This window comes from Panthera onca, chromosome C1 (genome assembly GCF_046562875.1).
Source record: "Panthera onca isolate mPanOnc1 chromosome C1, mPanOnc1 haplotype 2, whole genome shotgun sequence".
Classification (NCBI taxonomy): domain Eukaryota; kingdom Metazoa; phylum Chordata; class Mammalia; order Carnivora; family Felidae; genus Panthera; species Panthera onca.
In genome coordinates this window covers 168,438,066-168,461,313 of record NC_138346.1, presented here as the reverse complement: position 1 = coordinate 168,461,313, position 23,248 = coordinate 168,438,066, and the positions used below count along the sequence as shown (strand labels likewise).

General features: G+C 40.3%; 1 protein-coding gene across 1 annotated transcript in view; it reads left to right on the top strand.

Moving 5' to 3' along the window:
* The window catches only part of CACHD1 (cache domain containing 1), a 208,290-nt gene that overhangs the window by 123,773 nt on the left and 61,269 nt on the right, over nt 1–23,248 (top strand). The window contains exon 4 of the mRNA XM_060623464.3: nt 9,067–9,173. Coding sequence (XP_060479447.1) covers nt 9,067–9,173 — 107 coding nt within the window. The remainder of the gene's footprint in view (nt 1–9,066; nt 9,174–23,248) is intronic.

The window sequence follows — 23,248 nt, the reverse complement described above, 5'->3', positions numbered from 1 at the left end:
TTCAGATTCTGTGTCTCTCTCTCTGTCTCTCTCCGCCCCTCCCCCACTTGCATTCTGTCTCTTTCTCTCTCAAAATAAACATTAAAAAATGAATGTTATTTTACTTAGATTATTCAAATGATCTTCTTAACAGCTATCTGCTCCTCCCCACCCCCATTGTGCCCATGAAGAAGCAGGCTCAGAGGTTGTATCCAGGCTCAGGGAGCAGGATTTAGAATCTGGGTTGCCTGATTTCAAATCATTTTTTTTAAATGTTTATTTTTGAGAGAGAGAGAGAGACCAAGGATCCAAAGTGGGCTCTGCACTGACAGCAGAGTCTCCAATGCAGGGCTCGAACTCAGGAACCGTGAAACCATGACCTGAACCAAAGTCAGATGCTTAACTGACTGAGCCACCCAGGCGCCCCTGACATCATTTTTTTTAATGACAATATTTTGACCTGTGGTAAAATTGGAATGGCTTAGCTGCCAATTGAAATGCTAAACTATGTTTTCCTTCTTAGAATTTCACTAGAGGCTGTTGTATGACCCTCTGAAGTTTCTAAATTGGCTGAATGTAAATCTCCCATAGTCTGGTTAGTTTGTTTCTCAGTGTTAAAACCGTGTTCCTGCAGTAATTTATGTCCTTTCCGTCCATGTGTGTGGTGGTGGTGGCGGCGGCAGGGGGATAGGTACCTGTACATTTAGGACTATTGATGAACATCCTCCCAGCAGAAAGCACACCTGCATCTGGGTCTGCTGAAAGTCCTGCTTTCTGGAGTTTTCCTTGTGTGACCTTTACTAAAAGAAGGGAGACCTGCCACTGCTTAGAATACTGACCTTCACCAGTGGCCTTCTGCGGATTTTAGGGAGAGAGTTGGTCCTGTGATTTTCTTTTCTTCCTTCTCTCCTTCCTTTTTAGAAAATCTCGTCTCTAAAAGAAACTAGCTAGTGGACTCTACCAGCTTTAAGAAATCAACCCTGTGATAACAAAGGACTAGAAGTTTTCCTTGGGCTTTTTATATGTTTATTGTGCAAAAATATCACCGTGTCTTCAAAGAACGCCAAGATTTAAAAACCATTCTAAAATCTGTTTGGGGGGACCCTACTTTCCTAATAAGGTGATGCACACACATAGCTTTATTAACTTATTGATATCATGTCAGTAATTCTTTTTGAGGACACAGTCCTAAGTATTCCACATCTTACATTTCCTGTTTCTTTTACAGGGAGATTTGGACAGGCCTCTTCCCTCTTCAGGGCTCATGTGCCTGCGAGATTAGGCCAGTTCATCTACAAGGTCATCTGCTAACTTGGAGATTCTTAGTGCTTCTCTTTGATGTCTGTGTCCTACCACTCACAGTTGTCTGCTATTTACGAAGGAAGAAAGCACACAAATTTCCAATCTCTAGTCCCAGGAAGTCTCCACCTCTTAGGTTTCCTGCATTTATTCATCCAGCAGACATTTATTAACTAATATCTTGCTCTTCACAGCCAACTCTGGGCCACAGGCTCTGGGGATAAACACAGGAAAGGATCTCTCTTTGTGTTTTCTTAGCAAGGGAGGGAAGTGTATAAATAAATGTACAGCAACTTAAGCCCTTCTTGGAGGTCAAGTTGGCAGGATGGACATGGGCTACAGAATAGCACGAAGGGAACCTTTGGGTCCCACAGGCCTGTGTCCACCTGCTTGTGTTTTGGGTTTTTTTTGGGGGGGGGGGGGTGGGGTTTGTTTTTTTTTTCCTCCAGGTTCCCTTCTTTCTTCTTCATGCACCCCTGCAACAACCTGGTGATGAGGAAGATAAGGATAAATGTTTAATGTGGTCATGGATCCACTTCCAATTCCCCTAGATGTCACCTGTGCAATTTTTCAAGCTTGCGTGAGAAAGTGGATTAAATGAATAATACTGCCATTTTGAATCTAGCCATGAGACATACAATCACAGCAGGGCCTTCTCTCAGCGATCTGTTGTGGTGGGAAAATGGTGAAAAAGAAATGGGCCTGGTTTGTATGATACTTAGACTTTCATAGAGAAAGAGAGACTTTGTTGCTCTGCAAGCCTTACCTTGCAAGGGTGTTTGACACTGGCCATGTTTCTGCTATGGCTGAGTTGCTGAAACCTGAAGGTTTAATCCTTAATACTGATAAGAACAAAAAGAATGTGACTTATCTCCCCAATCTCTGCAGAGATGGAAGGAAAAACCATTTCTCGGACCATGATTACACGTTATTTGACAGCTTTTCAGTTTGCCCATTAATTTAGGTGTTTGAATAAGTAAACTCGGTTGGGGGCGTTCAAGTATCATTTACTTTATAAATGTGATAGTTCCTTTTTGAAGTGATCCTACTCTTACCCCTTTCTTCTACCATTCATAGAGTTTAAATATTTGCCAGTGCAGATGTTTGATTTTTATCTTAGCTCTCTCTTTGTTTAACTTTATTCTCATGGGTGGTTAAGTGGAAGATAAGGGGGCTCTTGTTTAATTCTTTTCAACTGGTGTTGCTCAAATATTTGGAGAGCAGACACTTCCCAGAAAGAATGAGCAGGAACCTGTTTGGATGGAGGCGAAATGATGTCTCCCTATCATGGCAGACCAGACACTGTTAGGTTGTTACTAGGACCAAGGGGTCTGGCAGAGATGGTCACTTCCCAGGGTCCAGACGGTCTTTGAGAGACTCTGACAGCTGCTTACCGGTCAAGGGATTTTGCCTCCCGTGCTTACCAGAAAGATGTGTGCTCTTCCTAAAGTGGAGCTTGGTAGTTGAACAGCCCTAGCAGCAAGGGCCAGCCTTGTGTTGTCAATTTCATTGGTGGCCTCACTGCATCTGTTCCACCAGCTTCTGATCCAATACCAGATTCTGCTTCAGGAAGAAATAGTGGGATTTTTTGTTTTTAACCTTTTGCACCTGTCTCGGCATTTTAGCAGTGATTAAAAACAAGCAAACAAGTAAAAAACATTCCCTAGCCCATTAGCTGTCATCATAGTTGCTTTGTTAATGGACTCAACTGGCAGTTTGAGCCTGGCTCTTCTGAGAGATCCTCGGGGATTTGCTTTTTCAATTACTGCCTTAAAAATGTGTCCGTGAGCAATACCGCATTTCACCACCGCCCTGGGAATCCACACTGTGGGTGTGGTTTTTGTGTGCAAAGTGATAAATTGGGCAGGCTTCCTTGGAAATGTTGAGGAAAACCCAGGGTTCTGAGTGATTTGCCTGGCAAATCACCTTCCATAGGAAATTTAAACAAAGACCAAAAAAGAGACTCAGGAAGTAAATCCCAACTGGTGTATGTGTCTCTCTCCTTTATATCTTTTTCTTTCTAAACTGGGACTCCACTGAAAAGTTGATTTACACTGTGAATCGTGGCTGAATGAAATCCAATTGGAACTCACTTGAACACTGTTTTGATGTAAGATTCAAAGCTTCTGCAAATTTATTTTATCTTCTACATTTGCTGATCTCCTGCTTGTAAATCCTGTTGAAGGAGAATAAAAATGACTGCAGCCTGATGGGAATTAAATGTCTGAAGTTCAAAGCAGTTTGCACATCAGAGCAAACGTCAATCAAATGAACATCTTGCAAGCCAGGCAGGGAGTGAATTTCTCCATGGGGAAGAGATCAAAGTGGGAGTCACAGTTCTGTTTTCTCCCTCGGGATGCAGTTTCGATCAGTTCATGAAAGTAAATCCAGAAGGAAGTTTTTTTTTTTTTTTTTTTTCCCTTTTCAAACTTACAGGCATAGGAAAGATAGAATTATTTGAAACTAAATTTCAGGCGCTGGTTTTATCTTATGAAAATAAGTATAGAAAGCAGTCATAATCCAATATCTCCTTTTTTTTCAAGTGAGGGTCTATAGGAGATTTAGATAGGATCATTCTCTTATTATAAATTCCTTTTTTAAAGTACAGATATAAAGTTGAATTGCCCTGCTCATTTTATACGAAAATCTATGATTTTACCAGTACTTGACCTTTTCCATAAAGCTGGAATACTATAAATGTGACTGGCAGCTAATATACTTCTCAATGAAAAATCTTGTAGGTAACCCTTAAGCATAACTGACATGTTTCTATAAAGTATTGTAAGCAGTAACTTTATGTTTCTCATAGTCCCCAAATCAGGGTGAGTAGTATGTTTCTTTTTATAAATAGTATTTAGAAGAGTCACAGGTGCATAAAATGCATTCCTATCGTAGTCAAGGCAACTGTTTCTCTGGGATCTGGAGGTGGCTAATATAACGGCCAAGCATGTTTTACTCCTGTGTTTAGAGTCCAGAAGAGAAGATACTAGTGAGTGTGGGTGAGTGGAGGGTGAAGAGATAATCACAGGGTTTTTGCTCTTGTAACGATTTCTCCTAGCTGGCTCAGCAGCTTGGGACACACTGTTCTCCTGTATCTCTAAGCCCCCTGTTGACACCTGCTTCCTTACCTGACTGGCAGGTCAGCAGTCTAGGCAGAGACAGAAGCAGAGTGAGGTTTATTTCTGGGCACTTCAGTGTTAACCCAGCTGGGGAGTGCATGCTCTATGGCTGAGGTTCAGCACATGTGAAGGAACTCAAGACAACTGAGACTACTGAGAGACTGTTACCACTTAAAGAATAGCATCCAGCAGGAAGCAGGAGGAAAGAGAGTGGTTGACAGGTCTCTGAATTCTTTAAATATCAGAATGTGGGGGCTTACTAGGAGAAAATTAACTTAAAACCACCAGCATTCACTTCATTCAGGTTACCCAGGGAGCAAGAATTAAATCACGTTCCAAAATGAGGTAACAACCTGTTCATCCCTTCCTGCTAAACTTTCAGAACCCTCTTGTCCTTGAGTGAACAAGACACAAGTCAGATTGCCCTCTGGCTGGGGTTCTCCTGCAAGGTAGTTATTTAATGCTAAGACATCAGGATTGTTCTAAGGATTCCTTCAGAGAAAAGAACTTCTTCAGGTATTTTACATTTTATTTTTGGATCAGGTCTGGATCAGGTTTGGTCTCTGGAAGCCTGTGTGTTTGCACACATCAGTTGGGGCTTTCCTGAGCTGTGTTTCAGTGTTACATCTTGTCCACATTTACAGTAAAACTACAGTTGTGGCATTGTGCATCCTATGTTAACTGCCCTGAGAATTTTCAGAATTTGGTGCAGTCTTTTTTCTTGGTATTGTCTTCATTCTATTACCTTTGTTGTACATAAGCCATTTGTTCAAGGTTCTCAGAATGCCAGGGTCTTTCTTTCAGAGGAGTTTAGTACCAGGAAAAGGAGAAAACTGGTTTGAGCTGGCACCAGGTCTGCTGTATCTCTTCTCTGTGCAAGGAATGTACATGCTGGCTCTCCTATCCACTGACTCTCTTGAAACCCCTCGGATTTGGGAGGGGAACTTGAGGCTTTTCTAGAATGAAATAATAAAAAACAACTCCCTAATGGCCAATTTCATAGCTATGCCAGTAGTGAGCATTCACTTTATCAACAATTAGTAAAGAACACCTGCTTTTAATATTTTCTTCCTTTTCCTCTAAATCCTTATCTTTGTGAGTAGAGAACTCTTTCTCTGTAGCTATGCATTGTGAAGCCTTATGTTTAGCCACTGTCATTTTCTATTAAGTAAAAAGCAAAGATTTCCCCTATGCCCTACAATCTTTCAGAGTAACCTTTTCCTCTGATAGAATTGAATTCTACTTCAGCTATTTTAGATAATGTTAAGGATGATTTATTTGTTGATTTATTGAGATATGTTGTAACGTATTCATTATGAAGGAGAGCTCAAGTGTATGTTTACATCTTGGTTCTGTTTGCTTCCCAGCTGCGACCTTGGGCTTCTTGATTTAACATTGCCGTGCCTCAGTTTCCAGGCATTCAAATGGAGATGATAATAGTACTTTTCTTAGGCTTTGTGAGGATCACATTGAGTTTATCCGTGTGAAATACTTGGAATATGCCTGACATATGATGAACACTTAGTAGCTGCTGTTACCATTACTAACCCATCCATTCGTAGTTCTTATTACTTATTAAATGCTTACTATGTGACAGGCTTTTAAGAGCCATTTGCTGATTTAATTCTTAATACAACTTATGAAATAGGTGCTATTGTTATCACCATTTTACAGATGAGAAAAACAGAGGCTTAGAAAATGTAAGTTATATGCAAGATGGAATTTAAATGCAAAGTCCAGTGCAGGTCTGGTTACTGCTCAAGTCCATGCTACTGACCATGACATAACCATGCTTTGCCACAGTGGCAGTGCCTTGTTCATCATAGATGTTCCATGAATATGACTGGGTAAAATACCCAGAGCTTTCCAGTGACTAGCTCTCTGCCCTTCCTCATTTGTCACCAATAAGAATCTATGGAATACCACACATTACCAACAGAGTGTTAGACCTGAGAGAGAAATACAAATCCTCAAGTAACTTAGAGTCCCATTGGGGGAACTAAGACTTCTCAGATATGTGAAAAGGTTTTAGAAAGAATTGGGAGTTCAAGTGCCATGTGGTAGGATTTACACAAGAAGCCTTCCATACCAAAACCTTTGGCATCTCACCTCTAACTTGACCTGTCTTTATTTGATATATGGAAAAGGCAAAAACATAAAAATTAAAAATAAGATAATTTGCTCGTTATAATGAGCTTGTGCCCTCTCTCTTTCTCTGAAATAAAATATTTTTTAAAATTATGGCAAATGCTTTGAGATAAGATGGAGGCACTTGGCATAGAATGAGAAACCATCCACAGTTAGGACAGGACTTTCTGGGAAAATAATAAGTGAATAAAGACTTGAAGGAAGACTGGGTAAATAATCAAGAGAAACTTCGATAATTGCACTTGTCCAAAATGGTAGCCACTACTCAGTGATGATTTACATTTAAGTTAAAATTATACAATAGAAAATTTCATATGCTAACTGGAATTTAAAAACTCTCATGTTGGATTATATGAAATATGTAGACACTGCATGCTCTCCCAGTTCTTTATGCCTGTAATTCTTTACATCTGTGAATGTCGTGATGTATTAAAATTGAGAAATATGATGAGACTAAAAAAAAAAATAAAAACTCTTTAAAAATTTAGTGTTTAAGTTACATTAGGCACATTTCAAATGCTCAGCAACCGCATGTAGCTACCATACGGGACACTGCAAAAATAATACATTGTCATCATTACAGAGAATTCTCCTGGACTGCCCTGATCTGGGCCAGGGGTGAAACAAGTCTGGCACCCTGCCTGTTTTTGAAAATTAAGGTATTTTGGAACACAGCCATACTCCTTCTTTGTGAATGCTCTTTGGCTGCTTTCACACTACAGTGACAGAGTTTTAGCAGTTGTGATGGAGACTGTATAGCCAGCCCATGAGCCCAAAACGTTATCGTGTCTTTTATTAAAAAGTTTGTGAGGGAATAGATTTTATGTGGCTATCTAGAGCAAGGCAAGCAGGTGAGTTCCTTGTATATTGCCACTCCTGCGGCACAGATGTTGAAATGCTACGAGAGAGGGCTAGTGAGATTATGTTGCTTTGCCCGCATGCACACAGACAGCTGCCGATGTATTAATTTCTTCTTTCCTCTCCATCTGTGGCTTTTGAGGCAGCAATCTCTTGTCTAGACAAATTGGAGCAGGTCCAAGGAAGAGCAACCTCGTTGGTGAAGCAACTGTGTCCTTGGAGCCACAGTTGACAATGTTGATAGAAGATATAATTCTTTACTGGGTTGGAGGCTGAACTAAAGGTCTCTTAAAATCCAGTTACTTTCTCCTTTGAGATGATATGTATCCAAACAAAACTGTTTAACTTTTGTTTTAGAACCCAACACACCATGTGAAGACCTAGTCCCCTTGCTTATACAATCAGTTTAACGTAATAATTCTTATATATTGTGAAATGGGATCGACAGATCATCAAAGTTCACATGAATAATTGAGTGGATCTTGATTTTTTAGGAGTGTTTCTTCCGGGTCATATAGTTTTTCTACCTGTGTTCATGGAATTTCATTAATGGCATTTATAAATTGATGTACGTACACATTTTAACATTAATTTTAAAAACTCTAATTTCAGATTAAGTTAGTTTGGAGGGGGGACTCTTAGAAATTTCATGAGTCTTATCAGTATATGAAATCCTAAATGAGTTATTTAGAAATTCAAAGTTTTTTGCTTTTGTTACTTCTGGATTAAGTTCACTTAAAAATACTCATGGGGGGAATAAAAACTTGTAGGGAGTGTATGTGAATGAGATGGTACATTTTCCTCTTATTTTCTTGCAGATTGCTGTTTGCTGTAGCAAATGAGTCATTGATTACACTAGTGTTTATTGATCAGCAACTAGCCAGAGTACTTACATTGTTCTAGCTCTAACCCTAACATTGAACTACCACTGGAAATCAAAAAGGCTTTGACTTTATTTATATTATAGTCCAGAAGGTACAAACTATGTGTTCTATACCAGGAGAGGAACTTTGTTCTCGTTCTCTCTCTCCCTCTCTCTCTCTCTCTCTCTCTCTCTCTCTTTCTCTCTCTCTCTTTTTTTTTTTTTTTTTTTTTTTTTTTATTAATTTTCTTCCCTGGATAAGAAAACCAAGGTTCAGGAAAATTGAACAGAGCAGGGATTCAGGTCTAGATGTTGCCTAAGCCCCAAACGTTCTTTCTCCTTCATTACTCACTATTTTTGTTCTTGATCACTGGTTTTCAGATAAGATAATTTAAAGAATTGTTTCATATATTACATCAGAGCTTAAGTCTGCATTTTTAAAATTATTGTCTGATTTTGTCAAATCTGTTTTCTGTATGATTTTATCAATAATGCCTCACTCAAATTCATTAGGGAGAGAATTGGGTCAAAGGATTGTTATTTTTTAATCTCCTTAGAATTGAACTTGACTTCTAAAGCCTCCTAGAAGCAGATGTTTTTTCCCATATTGTTCTGAAATGATATTTTTTAATATTTAAAATCTAAATCACAATTTACTGTTTATGAGCTGGATATATATAATAAATACAATACAATAAACAATATACTGTTTATTACTGTTCATATGCAGTATGAATTATCTTGTTGGTTTTTCTGAATTTAATAACCGCTAAGTAAATATTGCTAATTCTATTGTTTCAGATTTGATGGGAACTTTAACACCAATGTATCTAGAACAATTAGTTGTGATCGACTTTCTACTACTGTTAATAGCCGGGCCTTCAATCCAGGACGAGATTTAAATTCAGGTCAGTAATCTCTTGGCTTATAAAGGTGAACTGTATTTCACCACATTCACATTGAATAAATGTATTGCTTTAGATGTTATCCCTTAAGATTTGAACAGAAAATATCATATACTTAAAATTGGATATTTCTTTCTGGAAGTTGACACTTGGAAGAGGGAAAGGAAAAAGAAAATCCGGCTGAACTGTATTGAGTGTTTACTGTATAGTATATATATGGCATATACCTTGCTAGACTCTTGAATCCATTGTCTCATTTATTAGGAGTTTTACACTCGTTATTTTAAAGGTTATTTTAGAGACCCATCTTTGCATTAGAACGTGCTGAATTTATATTCCCTATTTACAATTTTTAATTTGTTTTGGTGTTTTGGAAAGGATGATGAGGAAGCATTTCTAAGAAATGGTGCCAGGATGTTACATATTGAAGTTGCACTTTGTTCAAATGCAGTGGTAATAACTATTAGGGTACCTGTGCGTATATAGTTATATATAGTTCCAAAGGCACATAGTGTCTCTGCTATCTTGTCCTGGCATTCCAGTCTATATTTCTCACCCTATTTGTCTTGTTATGTACATTTGTTGATGGGCTTCAGAACCTAAATGCTTCCCTTTTAAGAGTTAGAAATAAAATTTAGACATCACCTACCAGCTTCAATCCTCAGATTTTGCCAAAGAAAAATCTGAGGCTCAGGAGATCCTAAGACTTCCCTTATTATTGGATAGATGAAGGATCTAATCCTTAAACATGAAGAACTGTATTTCCGAAATTCCAGGTCTCTTGCAGATATGTAAAACTCTAGAGAAGATAGAGGAACAGAATATTTACTTTTAGGACCCCATCCAGTCATGGTCCGTGGGGAGAGTTGTGGTCTTTGGGAGTTGTTGTATACACAAACCAAGTAATCTAAGTAAGCCTGGAAAGGAAGAACTATAAGCCTTCTCTTGCTTAAGGATATTAAAACTCCAGCTTCTGGCTAAATTAAGTGATCAACCCAAATATGCTAAGCACATATTGTCTAGAGCAATATATAATGGATTTGGTTTTTGTTGTTGTTGTTTGTTTTTGTTTTTTGTTTTGTTTTTGGGTTTTTTGTCTTATTTTTTTGGTTTTTTGGTTTTTTGGGTTTTTTTGGTCAGAGGCCTTTTGGAGCAAGTGGGGTTAATTCTTAGAAAAGTTTACTGAAAATATTTTCCATAAAAAAAAAAAGAGTAGGGAAGAGCATAGAGTGGACAGAGAAAATGAATTATGGAAGATTCCATAGCTGGCACAGGGCACAGAGCTGGAACTTGAATTTTCTAGTTTCCAGATTCACTCCTTACCTCTTTACCTCCCATATGCTCAGTAACACAAGACATGTTGCTGGGTCTGAAGACTTGAGTTTGAATTAGCACTTTTTGAATAGGATCGGATATAAATGTGTCCCAGAAATACACATCTTGTTAAAAATTTTTACAATATATGTTAACTTGTGGGCTGTTTGAATTAATAAGGAAAAAATATAGTCCATTACTTCTTTATATACATAAGATACAGAAGGGCTCACACATAAATGTTAATACTTACCTCTTAGTGCTGGAATAGTGGGATATGTTTACTTCCTTATTAATTTTCTTAATTTTAAATTAAGCATGCGTTGCTTTGTATAACAAGGGAAAAAATAAAGCAATAAGGAATTACACACTATTTTCCGGTGTTATTTTCAGTCCTTTCTGGTAGAGAGTACCTTTCATAATACATATCTGATAGTAGATCCTCAGTATGGTGCTAAGGTTCTAAACAAAACTCCATTACCCTCCTGACTAGGTGACTGGGACTTGAGAAAGTGCAGGCTGGGGCCAGGCTGAGGGTGGTGCATGCTCACTTGGGAGCCAGAACAACACTCTTCTGCCAGGATCTCTCACCTCAGTGGGCCAGACCTTGGAGGATCTGGAAGCTGCTGCAGCCAGGGCTCCATCCTCATTGCCTTATTTTATATGTTTTCATTGTTTCTAATAATGAGTGTATTGTTAAGATATATCTCCATCATTAATAGTCCTAGTATGTACCTATTGAGCACCTTCTATAGGTAAACACTTTTCCTTTGTATTAGGTCAGCTATAAATGAAGCAAAAAGCTTATATTCTGGGAGCTGGGGGACATAAATCTTAAAAGGACAAGGAAATATACATGTCTGATGATGAATGTTATGGAGGAAAAGCAATGTAAGGATGAGACACAGTGGTACTTTGGGCTGGGGAGGGGAGGGGAGGGGGGGAGGAGGGAGGAGTCTTCTTATTTTATAAAAGTGCTCATCAGTGAGATCTGAATAAGTGGGCTTGAAAAACCATAAGAATAACTGGAGGAAACGTATCCCAGGCAAAGGGTGTGAGTTAGGAGAATGTTTAGTGTGCTCAGTAACAGCAAGAAGGCCACTCTAAGTGTGATTCAGTGGGTGAGGATTGACAGTAGAAGATGAGACCAAAGAGGCAATTGGGGGCCAGATCACCAAGGACCTTACTTTACTGGCCCTTATAAGGACTTCAGATTTTGCTGCGAATAAGATAGGAGGTCCTGGTGGAGAGAGGTGAGGGCAAGGAACAAAGGATTTATGCAGAGTCATGACTTGGCTTAGGTTAAAAGGTTTATCACTGCTGTGGCAAGAATACATAATAGCAAGGCAAAAGTGGAAGCAGGGAGACCATTTAAGAGGTTATCCCAAAATCCAGGTGGCAGGTGGCCATAGCATTAATAGTGCAGTAACAGTGAAGGTGGTGAGAAGTGGTTGGATTCTGAATGTGTTTTGCAGATAGAACCATTAGGATTTGCTGATTAATTAGATGGGGTGGGGAATGTGTGAGAGAGTAAGAGAAGAGCTGGCAAGGACTTCCAAGGTATTTGGCCTTATCAATGAGAATGACAGTTGCCATTTTTTATGATAGAGAATACTGGTGACAGTCAAGAAATCAACATTTCAGTTTGAAAAAAGTGGGGTTTGAAATGTGCATTAGATATCCACATGGAGAGGTGCCTGAGTGGCTCAGTCAAGCGTCCAACTTCGGCTCAGGTCATGATCTCACAGTTCCTGGGTTTGAGCCTTGCATTGGGCTCTGTGCTGACAGCTCAGAACTTGGAGCCTGCTTCAGATTCTTTGTCTCCCTCTCTCTTCTGCATCTCTCCTGCTCGCTTCAGATTCTCTCTCTCTCTCTCTCTCTCTCTCTTTCTCTGTCTCTCTCAAAAACGAATATTTTTAAAATTTTTTCGTTTTATTTTTTTGAAAATTTTTGTGTTTATTTTTTGAGAGAGAGATAGAGTGCAAGCAGAGGAGGAGCAGAGAGAGGGAGACACAGAATCTGAAGCAGGTTCCAGGCTCTGAGCTGTAAGCACAGAGCCTGATGCAGGGCATGAACCCACAAATGGCAAAAGCATGACCTGAGCCAAAGTCGGCCACTTAACTGACTGAGCCACCCAGGCATCCCTAAAAAAAATTTTTTTTAATTAAAGAATAGAATATCCACATAGAAATGTTGTCTAGGCAGTTGGATATACAAGTCTGGAGTCTGGGGAATGGGTCAGACTAGAGACTGAAATTTGAGATTCATTGTGTATAGGTAATACTTAAATCATGAGACCCAAAAAGGTCATCTAGCAATAAGCCGTGGATAAAATGGAAAAGAAGTCCAGGACTGAGTCTTGGGATACTTTACTGCTTAAAGGTCACTGAAATGAAGAGGAAGCAGTAAAGGAATTTGAAAAGGAAGTCAATCTGGTAGAAGACCAAGAGAGCCATCTCCTTGAAGCCAAGTGAACAAAGTATTTCAAGAAGCAAGGAGAGGTCAACTGGGTTAAGTAGGCCCCGTAAGATGAAGGCTAAGAAACCTGACCTTGGATTTAGCAACGGAGGGGGGGGCTCATCAATGAACTTGAATGAGGGCTGTTTGGTAGATCAGTAGACTAGAATGATAGGATGATCCTGGTTAGTTCGAGCTCTTAAAAATGGAGAGGAGCTGGAAACAGTAAGTACATGAACTGCCAGGGTCTGCTGAAAGGAAGGAAAGCTGGAGTGCCATGTGGAGTCAAGAGAGTGTTAAATTGAAAGGAGTTATAGCATGGTTGTGTGCCAAAGAGGAGGATCCAGTAGAGGAAAGCTAAAGACCCAGAAGCAAGAGGAGTGACAATTGCTGGAGCCTTTTCCTTGATTAGGCAAGAGATAGTGGGATTCCAAGGAGAGGGTCCAAAAGCACAGTGTTTATTCTTAATAAGAGGAGGGAAGGAAGAGCAAGTGTGCAGAGATGCTTATAATGATCAAGGTAGTGGACATTCCATTCTTCGTGATATTGTTTTCTCAAGAGACTTAGGAAGCAAGATCATTGGCCAAGAGCAAGGCCAGAGGAAGCAGTATTGAAGACATCTTCGTTATGTTGAGATTATCTTCTGTAACTGAGGTTTTAGAGTAGAACTCCTCTGAACACATAATTGGGAATCCTGACAGAGTTCTGTGTCATTACAGTAGTTATTAGTGAGGGGAGAGGGAGTTTAAAAAATCAGGAAGGGGAGGAAGAAGATGGTGAGGACAGAGGTGTATGGTTAAAGATCAGATCTTGAATTCTGATATTTCTAAAAGCATGACTCAAGTGTAACATACTACCCTAAGGAGAGTTGTTCTCGGCACCGTTGACATAGCTAGATTTACAAGCAGTTTTTGGCAATATTCAGGTATTTGAAAACTGACTTGCTTGTATTTGAAGTTTTGTGACATTCCACCAAGCAGTGGCTGCATCCCAAAGTCCACATTCTTGAGCAGTCATTTGTAATTTAAGAGGAGTGGTAGATGGTGGAGGGTGACCTCAGAGGCCCCCCCTTTCCTCCTCTACAGCTCATGCCCCTTTTCAGAGCAGAATTAATGGACTTCATAGGCTATCGCATGTCTGATATTTACATCTGTAAGATGTCCAGCCTCGGGCCCTTTCAGACTGTATATAATCCGTCAATGGGTCCCTAATTGATAACACAGTTTCAGATTGCCTTTCAGACTAGCTGGAAACAGACTCGCAAAAATTGTAAACCATTCTTAGCTTTATTTAGCCAAAACTAGGTCATGTGTCCATCCATCCGACACACATGTATATTCTTTTTCTTAAACCTACCCCTGCCAGATCTCTGCTTTCTAAACTGACTCCTTGTCCCTGATTCCATTCAGGCAACCAGCATTTGACAGTTCATGCGTTACATTATGGTGCTGGTAATGTTTTGCTCAGATTCCTTCTTGCTTTTATCCCTAGTTTCCCTCCCTCCCTCCCTCCCTGTCTCTCTCTTTTTTTAAATTCCTGCTGAGCTATTTTCTTGTGTGTAGCCTGATCCCTAAAGAGAGTTTATTTGAAGAGTCCAAGGAAAGTTGCCTCTTGCTCCCTTGAGTTATGCAATTGAGGTGTGAGCAGAGGGGGAGTTAGTCTTTCTTGCCAAAAGAAAAAGTGCCTGGACTTTTTTTATATTGTGTTTGATTTAAAGACCTCATTTGAAGTTGCAAACTTCGATCTTGGTAGCGTCGCAGTCTCCATCGAGAAACGGGATTCACGGGGCGTAAGGGCATCTGTAAGTCAGGTTACAGCGGTACATGCTGCCGGAGGCACAGGTGGGCACCGGGGCCTGTGTTGCCACTTTCAGGGGCTTCACTGCATCCTTCTGTGAATGCCAAAGATTGTGTGTTGTAGGCTTCTCTCTCTTCTTTAAAATGCCATGGGAATTATCTGTTCAGTATGCTAATGCCAATGCAATGAAAAGCTTGTGTTCTATCTAAAAACCTAAAATAAGAGAATAAAAATCAAACTAGGAATTTCTCGTTTCTTTTTATGCCTAACTGTCCGAGCTTCATGATTGCATTAGCGTCACAAGCGATGTGATAATTATTCATATAACATCTAAAAACTATTCAGTCACTTAGAAATCTAGAGGTGCCTGGGTGGCTCAGTCGGTTGAGCGTCCAGTTTCAGCTCGGGTCCTGATTTCATGGTTCGTGGGGTCAAGCCCCGCATCGGGCTCACTGCTGTCAGTGCACAGCCCACTTTGGATCATCTGTCTCCCTCTCTCTCTGCCCCTACCCCGCTCGCTCTCTATCTCTCTCTCAAAAGTAAGCAAACATTAAAAATTAAATACTATTAAAAAACTATTCAGTCACTTAGAAATCTAGATTGTTGAGGCTATGCGATTCAGTTTACATGTGTGTTTACACGTATATACAAAATTAAGTATACAGAGGCCTCTTTTCTTCACTGATTCCCCTTCAGGTTCCAGCCCTATAATGGGTGCTACTGCAAAGATAGTCTTTCTTATAGTTTGTCACAGCAACCCTTTTATACTGATTGCAGAAGATTTTATTAGTTGCATATATTCTCATATGCATCTTCTCTCATAATACGTATCATAATGGATACAGCCTGGTTTTGTTTTTGTTTTAGTTAACAAATATATCCTGAACATTTCTTTGTATATATGTGAATAAATATACTTCTAGATCATGGTGGTAATGATTGTATAACATCCTTGAAGTAGGGACACCTGGGTGGCTCAGTCGGTTAAGTGTCCAACCCTTGATTTTGGCTCAAGTCATGATCTCATGGTTTGTGAGATAAAGCTTCGCATTGGGATCTGTGTTGACAGTGCAGGGCCTGCTTGGGATTTTCTCTCTCTCTCTCTCTCTCTCTCTCTCTCTCTCTCTCTCTCTCTCTCTCTCCCCCTCTCTCTCTCTCTCTCTCTGCCCCTCTTTATCTCTCTCTCAAAATAAAATAAATAAACTTAAAAAAAATGCCTGAATTAACCAGTCTGCCCCAGTTTAACATTTAGAATGTCCCAATTTTTTTTTAACTGTATCATTGTTCCCCTGGAGGGATTTCAGGTGACCCCTCTTCAGTTTTCCTTGACCCCTGTGTAGTAGTTGACAGGTAAACTTCTTTTTTGAAGGTCTGTCATCCTTTGGTTTCTATAAAATTACTCTGTACCATTTACCTGTTTACTTCTGAGTCCTTTTCATTTTTCTTATTAAGCTCCTTTCCCCACATGTCCTCTCTTACTCACCTTCCTCACTTCTAAATGTTATCTCCCCAAATGTTCTCAATTTAGCCAGCACCTTGGCTCCTACCACATGCTATGAAATATTCCAAATCTCTCATTCCAGCTGTGGCCTATTTGAGTTTTTTTTTTTTACTGAGTAACCAAATTTAAGACACACATGTCTCTGTGATTATTCTGTAGCTACCTCAAAAATTATTTTTTTTTTAAGTTTATTTATTTATTTTTGAGAGACAGAGTGAGAGGGGGAGGGGCAGAGAGAAGGAGAGGGAGAGACAGAACCTCAAGCAGGCTCTGCACTGTCAGCCTGGAGCCGGACGTGGGGCTCGAACTCATAAACCATGAGATTGTGACCTGAGCCGAAACAGAGTCAGATGTTTAACCAACTGAGCCACCCAGGCACCCTGCTACCTCAAAAATTAAACAGACCGCTCACTTTTCTCTAAACTTCTCCCCAGTCTGGGCTCACTATCACGATTAGTTCCACCTCCATCCTGGTCACACTGGGAATTCTTCCTCACCTTTTTCCCCCTAGTACTTCTCCAGGTTTTAACAGATTTCTCTTGAGTTGGTGATCAAATGAGAGTGTGAGTGAGTGGATATTGTTAAGCATTTACTATGTACAAGACCCCTCACTAGGCATTTACTATGTGTGCTTCTTCCTGGGTATTATGCTGACTTGTGATGTAGTTCTCATTGTCCCCTTTGCACTGAAGGGGCAACCTGGCTCAGAATCTGTAGTTCAAAGATATGTCTTGAATCCCTTTGTCTTCTCCACTGCTAATGACAATAAACTTAGATCTTCATAGACCTTTCTGTTAATATAGAAATTAATATAGAATATAGAATTAAATACAGAATTAATATAAAAAACCTCCCATTAGGTTTCTCTGCTTTTATTCTCTTTTTCAATATATTCTGTACACCATAGATATTTTGCAAACATCTGCGCTGTAACTCCATTTCTCAAAAACCTCTGATGACTCACCTGTAAGATAAAGTAGAGGCCTTTCATCTCCATTTTCTCCTCCTCCTCTTCCCTCTACCCTCAGGGAATCACTTTCATTTCTTCAAATCCCCAACCTCTCTCACTCTTCCATACTTTAGCTTATGTTATTGTTTTGATCCTAAAATACAGTGCCTGCCTTCTCTGACTTGTAAAATATTGCTCATTCCTCGGGGCCCAACTTCTCTGTCATCTTTCCTCACTCTTATAGGTAGAATTCCTTGTCGGTTGTACAGGTTGGGTTCACTAGGGGCGTGCTTCATGGAGACTGGCAGCCTGCGGGAAAAGGAAAGAAGTGGGATTGAGCGGTGGGAGAAGTTGGGCTGAGATACAGTCTCAGTGGAGTCCTCAGCCACCTCAGGGGGAGCTTGCAGGCTGGGGGGCTGTCATTCAGAGTCATGTTGGCCCAGCTACAACTCTTCTTTATTATTTTACTCTACAGTACATTCTTAGAAATTGAATTTTTTATCTTGAATATCTACCTGATCCTCTGCTCCTTTTCATTTAGTTTTTATTCGCTGAGTTCCCGATCTAGTGACCTGCCCATAGCAGGTACACAGTAAATGCTTTTTGATGGATGAATGAATGAATGAATGAATGAAAGGAAGGAAGGAAGGAAGAGAGAGGGAGAGACTAGGATTTGCTTTGTGCTTTTGTTTTTATAATGGAAGAGCCAAGCCTTTTGAAGGACCTTAGTGAAGAAAAGAATGTGGTTGTAATTTGCTTGCAAGGTAGCGCTGGTTTCTTTAGCTTCACAGCAAATCAGACATAAATATCCCAGGTATATAGAATGACACAGACTATGGGCATGAATAATATCATCCTACATTTGCATGATACTAACTATGGTGAGTCCAAACACACAATGTACACAAGAAAATCAATCTGCTCTGCTTCTTAGTACCTCATAAACCATCTCATGTTTTCATCTTATTCTTACCATGGATACCAAAGACAAGTATCCAGTCCATTTTATAGATGAGAAACAGGCCCAATTGATCTACGTAAAGTCAAACAAATTGTTGGTATTGAGATGACTAAACATTATGTGTCCTGACTCCTAATCCAATGGGCTTCCTACCACAGACAGCTTAAGATGAGATTTTTCCATCCCTGTAATCTGCCTACTGACATTTCAAACTCTTTATGTCTAAAATCAAACCCATAGTCTTAGACTCTTCCAAGCCAACCTCTTCCCTCTCCATGTTCCTTGTGTCAGTTAACAGCAGCTTCATTTTACATGTCACTGAAGCGTGAGATCCAGAACCAACCTATGACTCATTCCTTGTACTTCCTCCTAAAGAGCTTCTCTCAGGTAGCATCTATATATGCTAGTTTCTGTGGCAGACACCAAAATAATCAAGACAGAATTTTTACTCTCAAAGCTTAAAAACAGTTGTATATATGTATTTATTGAGGGGAGTGAAGGGAAGGAGAAGATCAACAGACAATACAGTTACCATACAGCTAAGTGCTATAATGATAAAGGTACCCTGGAGCACTTGAGCCCAGATTCTAAGATTGAGCTGAGTCTCAAAAGACAACGGGAATTATCCTGGTGATATGCATGTGGTAAGTACATTTCCCATTTAGAAATCTATAAAAAGTGCAGCCAGCACAATCGGTATCCTTGTATAAGAGGGAGTAAGTAACAGGAAATGAAGATAACACTAAGCTCGTTTTTAACCACTTGTATATTACTCTGAGGAGTTGGGTTTTGGTTGGGTTTGGTTTTGATTTGTTTTTTAGCTTGGAGTCAACAAGCTGACAGACTTTTAAGCAGCATAAGCCAGAGAGCTTTGTGGAGAGTGGACGGAAGTGTAGTTAGCCTGGAAGAAAAAGAAAACCGGGCTAGACTATTACATGTTTTCCAAAAGTGGGAGGGGGCAGTCGAGAGATGGCCATGGCATAAGCAAAATGGCTAGATGAGGGATAAATGAGATGGCAAGAAACAGAGAATCTTTGTAGACCACTCTTCCAAGTTGTTTGGCTGCGAACAAGGGGAAAGGTCCCTGATAACTTAGGGAAGAGATAGCATGAAGGAAGTGTTCTATTGTTTCTGCTATTGCTAATCATTTAAGTTAGGGAAACTTGAAAATGTTTATATGCTGAGGACAGTCAGTCTAGGAAGAAAGTAGAACTAAGGAAACAGATGGGACAATGGAGTTAAATGTCTTGGTCCAGTTGTTCCAGTCATCAGAGTCACCTGGAGTGCTTTGTCAAAAAACCCAGCCCAGACCTGGCCACTCAAAATGGTGCTTGGTAAAGCTTGGGAATCCGTAGGTTGCAAGAGCTGATTGTGACAATCAGCTAGGCTTTGAGAACTCTGTTCAAAGTTTCTCCTACCCTTTCCATGAATGTTTGGAGATCACCTGGTCCTTTGGGTCCTCTGGGTGTGGTCTATTAAAAGGAAGGGGATAGAGTAGTAAGTCCTACACTGATCCTAGATTGCCCCAGAAGTTTATTCTGGATTCTCTGAGCCCATGACCAGGCTGTCTTAACCGAATCAAGGACAGAATGGAATGGTGAGTTTTGCATTATGTAGATAACCTAGAATGGATACAAGGAACTGTGAGTTTGGAGCAGAACCAGAGATTTGAGGATGTTCTCTCCTTCATATTAGACTGAAGTAAATACAGTGGGATTAGCTGGGTCAGCTGTCATTAAGTTTGGCAGTGGCCTTTTACTAGCATGGTCATTGTGGTGGAAGAATCACTGGGCTACATGGCCTGGAGCCCATTCAGGGGTCAGAGCTTAGGGTCACTCTTCCATTCCTGAGGCAGAATATGCTTAGCTTAAAATGGGAATAATAATATCTCTTTGGTAAAGCTCCACAGGAAGCCTTCAACTCTTGTTTGGCTCTTGCTTAGCTGTCAGACACTTGAAAGATTAACCTCTATATGCCTTGGTTACCTGAATGCTAAATTAAACCTACCTCAAAAGGTTGTAATGAGAATTAACTGGGATAATCTGTATAAAAGACTTAGCAAAGTGCCTGGTACATGACCAAATACTCAATATGCCTACCACTCCTGAACATATAAACAGTGTCTGAGGGTCCATGAAATATGGCTCCTCCAGAATATGTGGTAAAATGATGCTCTAGAAGGGAGCTAGGAGTAGGAACTGGAAGGTGTGATACAGGGTATAATGCCACAAATTTGGTTTGGAGTCCTAAAAATGTTTGTTTTATTCCCCTCCAAAATGATTGCTGTTGCACAGAATATTATTGAAATGTGCTCTGTATTTCTGGTCTTTTGGGGAAGTGTGTGTGTGTGTGTGTGTGTGTGTGCGTGCGTGCGTGCGTGCGTGCCTGCCTGCCTGCCTGCCTGCCTGCCTGCCATTCTGTGTATTTAGGACAGCTCTTGTATCTTATATTTGGCAAGCTGTGGGAGGTAGATAGCTTTGTGTGTTTAGCTGAGTAGTGTTGGGCTGGGCATCAGAAAGGCCAGAGTTCCTTGAGGTGGGAGGCAAGCTTTCTACTACAGAGCAATTTCTTTGTGTTTCTACCTTTGGTGGATAATACCATCAGGAAAAACCAAAGTCACAGCCCAACTACAAGCAGTTTGTAATCCATCTATTTCTCATCAGCCTGGTGGTTTAAGCATTAAAAAGGGCAGTCAAGGAGTTTGGGGACATGGTTTCATTTTGACTAGAGAAGCTGATGGAAGAATTGGTCAGATGTAGGTGGTGAAATTGGAAGGGAAATATTTGGGGGCCATGGGATCTGGAGCCCATATGTTAGAATTCTCCACAGACAGCATACTACACTGAATGCAGACAAATCTTGAGACTCAATAAATGGGAAATAAAGAACGCCTATAAAGGGGAATGGCACATTTTTCTTAAAGTAAACGCTACCTCTAACGTGAGGCTCAAACTCACGACCCTGACATCAAGAATCGCGTGCTGTGCGACTGAGCCTGCTAGACACCTCAGAAAGGAACATTTTTTAGCTGCTTTTCCGACAACAATTTGTGTGTTGTGATTCAAGAAAAATAAGCCATTAGGTATTTTGAATTTGTCTTTGCTAGAATTAACATAGGAACTATGAGAGAAAAACAGTAAATTTGTTGAAAGCTATGCAGAAAGTGACCTGGGGAACAGAGCTTGCCTTTAAAGAACAAGGAGTTGTCACGGGAACCCCCTCGTTTGTTAAAGGCCAATATGAATTTTCTCTCTCATTCTGTCTAAATGTTTCTTGGTCCTATTTGGACATTTTCCTTACTCTTGGGTCAATAATAATCATCTCTTAGTACTGACTACCAAGTTATTCTAAGTTACTAGGAAGTAAGAATACTAATTTTTTCCTCCTTTTTTTTTTTTTTTTTTGCATAAACTTGATCAAAGTCCGTTAGAAATTTGCTCTTTCTAATTGTAAATCTTTGCTCTTCCTTCCTTCCTATTGACCCTCATTCGTTACCCTTCTTACTTCTCTTTGGCTTCTAAAGGATCTATGGAAATAACCTCATCCAGATCCATCACGTAGAGACTAGAGAAGAGGACATTGTGAGAGTTCATTGGGGGCAGAGGTGAAGAGCCTTGGCCAATGCCATCATTCACTGGTTCATCTAGCAGTTAGCGACTCAGTGCTTCCTAAAACGAGGCAGGCACCAGGCTCTGTGATGAACTTGGCTCCAGACTCTGCTCCTGCCCTCACAGAGCTTATGGCAAGTCTGCCTGAGAGACCTGAAACATAGCCACAAAATCAGTACACTGACCATTACTAACTTTTGGTATAAGGAAAATACAGGGAGCTATGAGAGAGGATAATTGCGGTGGGGGGCGGGGGCGGGGGGAGGTCAGGGAAGGTCTCTCTGAGACGGTAAAAGAGTTCTTCCGGGCTAAGGATCACCTTGTGTGGAGAGTTTGGCACATTTGCCGAACTGAGAGATGTAGCTCTTGACATACAGTGTAGTGAGTTGAAGAGGGTAAAAGTGAGGTTAGAGCGGGGCGCCTGGAGTGGGGTCAGTTGAGTGTCTGACTCTTGATTTCGGCTAAGGTCATGATCCCAGGGTCATGGGGCTGAAGCCACGCTGAGCCTGGAGCCTGCTTAAGATTCATTTTCTCTCTCTCTCCTCTCTCTCTCTCTCTCTTTATATATATACGTACTCTCCATATATATACATATACGTGTATATATGTATATATAAAGTGAGTATGGAGAGTAGGAAGGGGCCAGATGGTGCAGGGCCTTATCAGTTTTGGGTGCAATGTGAGTTGTAGCACAGTTGGAAACTTGGGAGGGTTTTCAGCAAAGCCATGTTGGGATTTGATTTGCATTTTAGAAAGATGCCTTTGGATGCTGTACAGTTGAGTAGATTTAAGGTCAGAGAGTTTGCCAGTCTTAGAGATGGGACCAAAATCCATGGCTTCCTATTCCCAGTCCATTCTGATTTATCAGCATCTTTCTTCTAGTTCCTAAGTGCCAACCCAAATTAAATAGTGCAAAATAGCATTGGGCCTGTGTCCAACGGGCTTTCTTATGTTTATTCAAATTGACAGTGAAAGACCCCTCCAATCTGTTGAACACCTACAGAATAATTAAGAGGTCTCAGTGATATAGTTTCTCAGCTGCATAAAAACTCTATTCTCTAAAATATGCTTTTAATGGCTTAGTGTCACTCAGAGTCCTGAGTGTTATAATTAGCTTGACTCTGCCTTCTGAGCTACAGTATGTGTCTGTGCCCTTTTCCAGCTAAGCCAGCCTGTGGGGTCAGTGGTGAACCCCGTGACATTGGACTGCTCAGCTGGCGTGGGCCAGTTTTAGCAGCTCAGCCATTTGTTTTTTTCTCACAAGATTAAATGCTCACATTAGCTTAAGTCTTCTTGCCATTGTCCTATCCTTTCTGTCACGTGCCTTCTTAATTGCAATTTATTCACATTGTATATTTACACACTAATGCAGCTGGTTATTTTGATTGAGAAACACCAACATTTGTATATTCTGCCTCTCAAGAGACTTTTCAATCTGCTGATTGCCAATGCATTCAGCATCTATTCACTGACCTCGTAGAGGCACTGTCG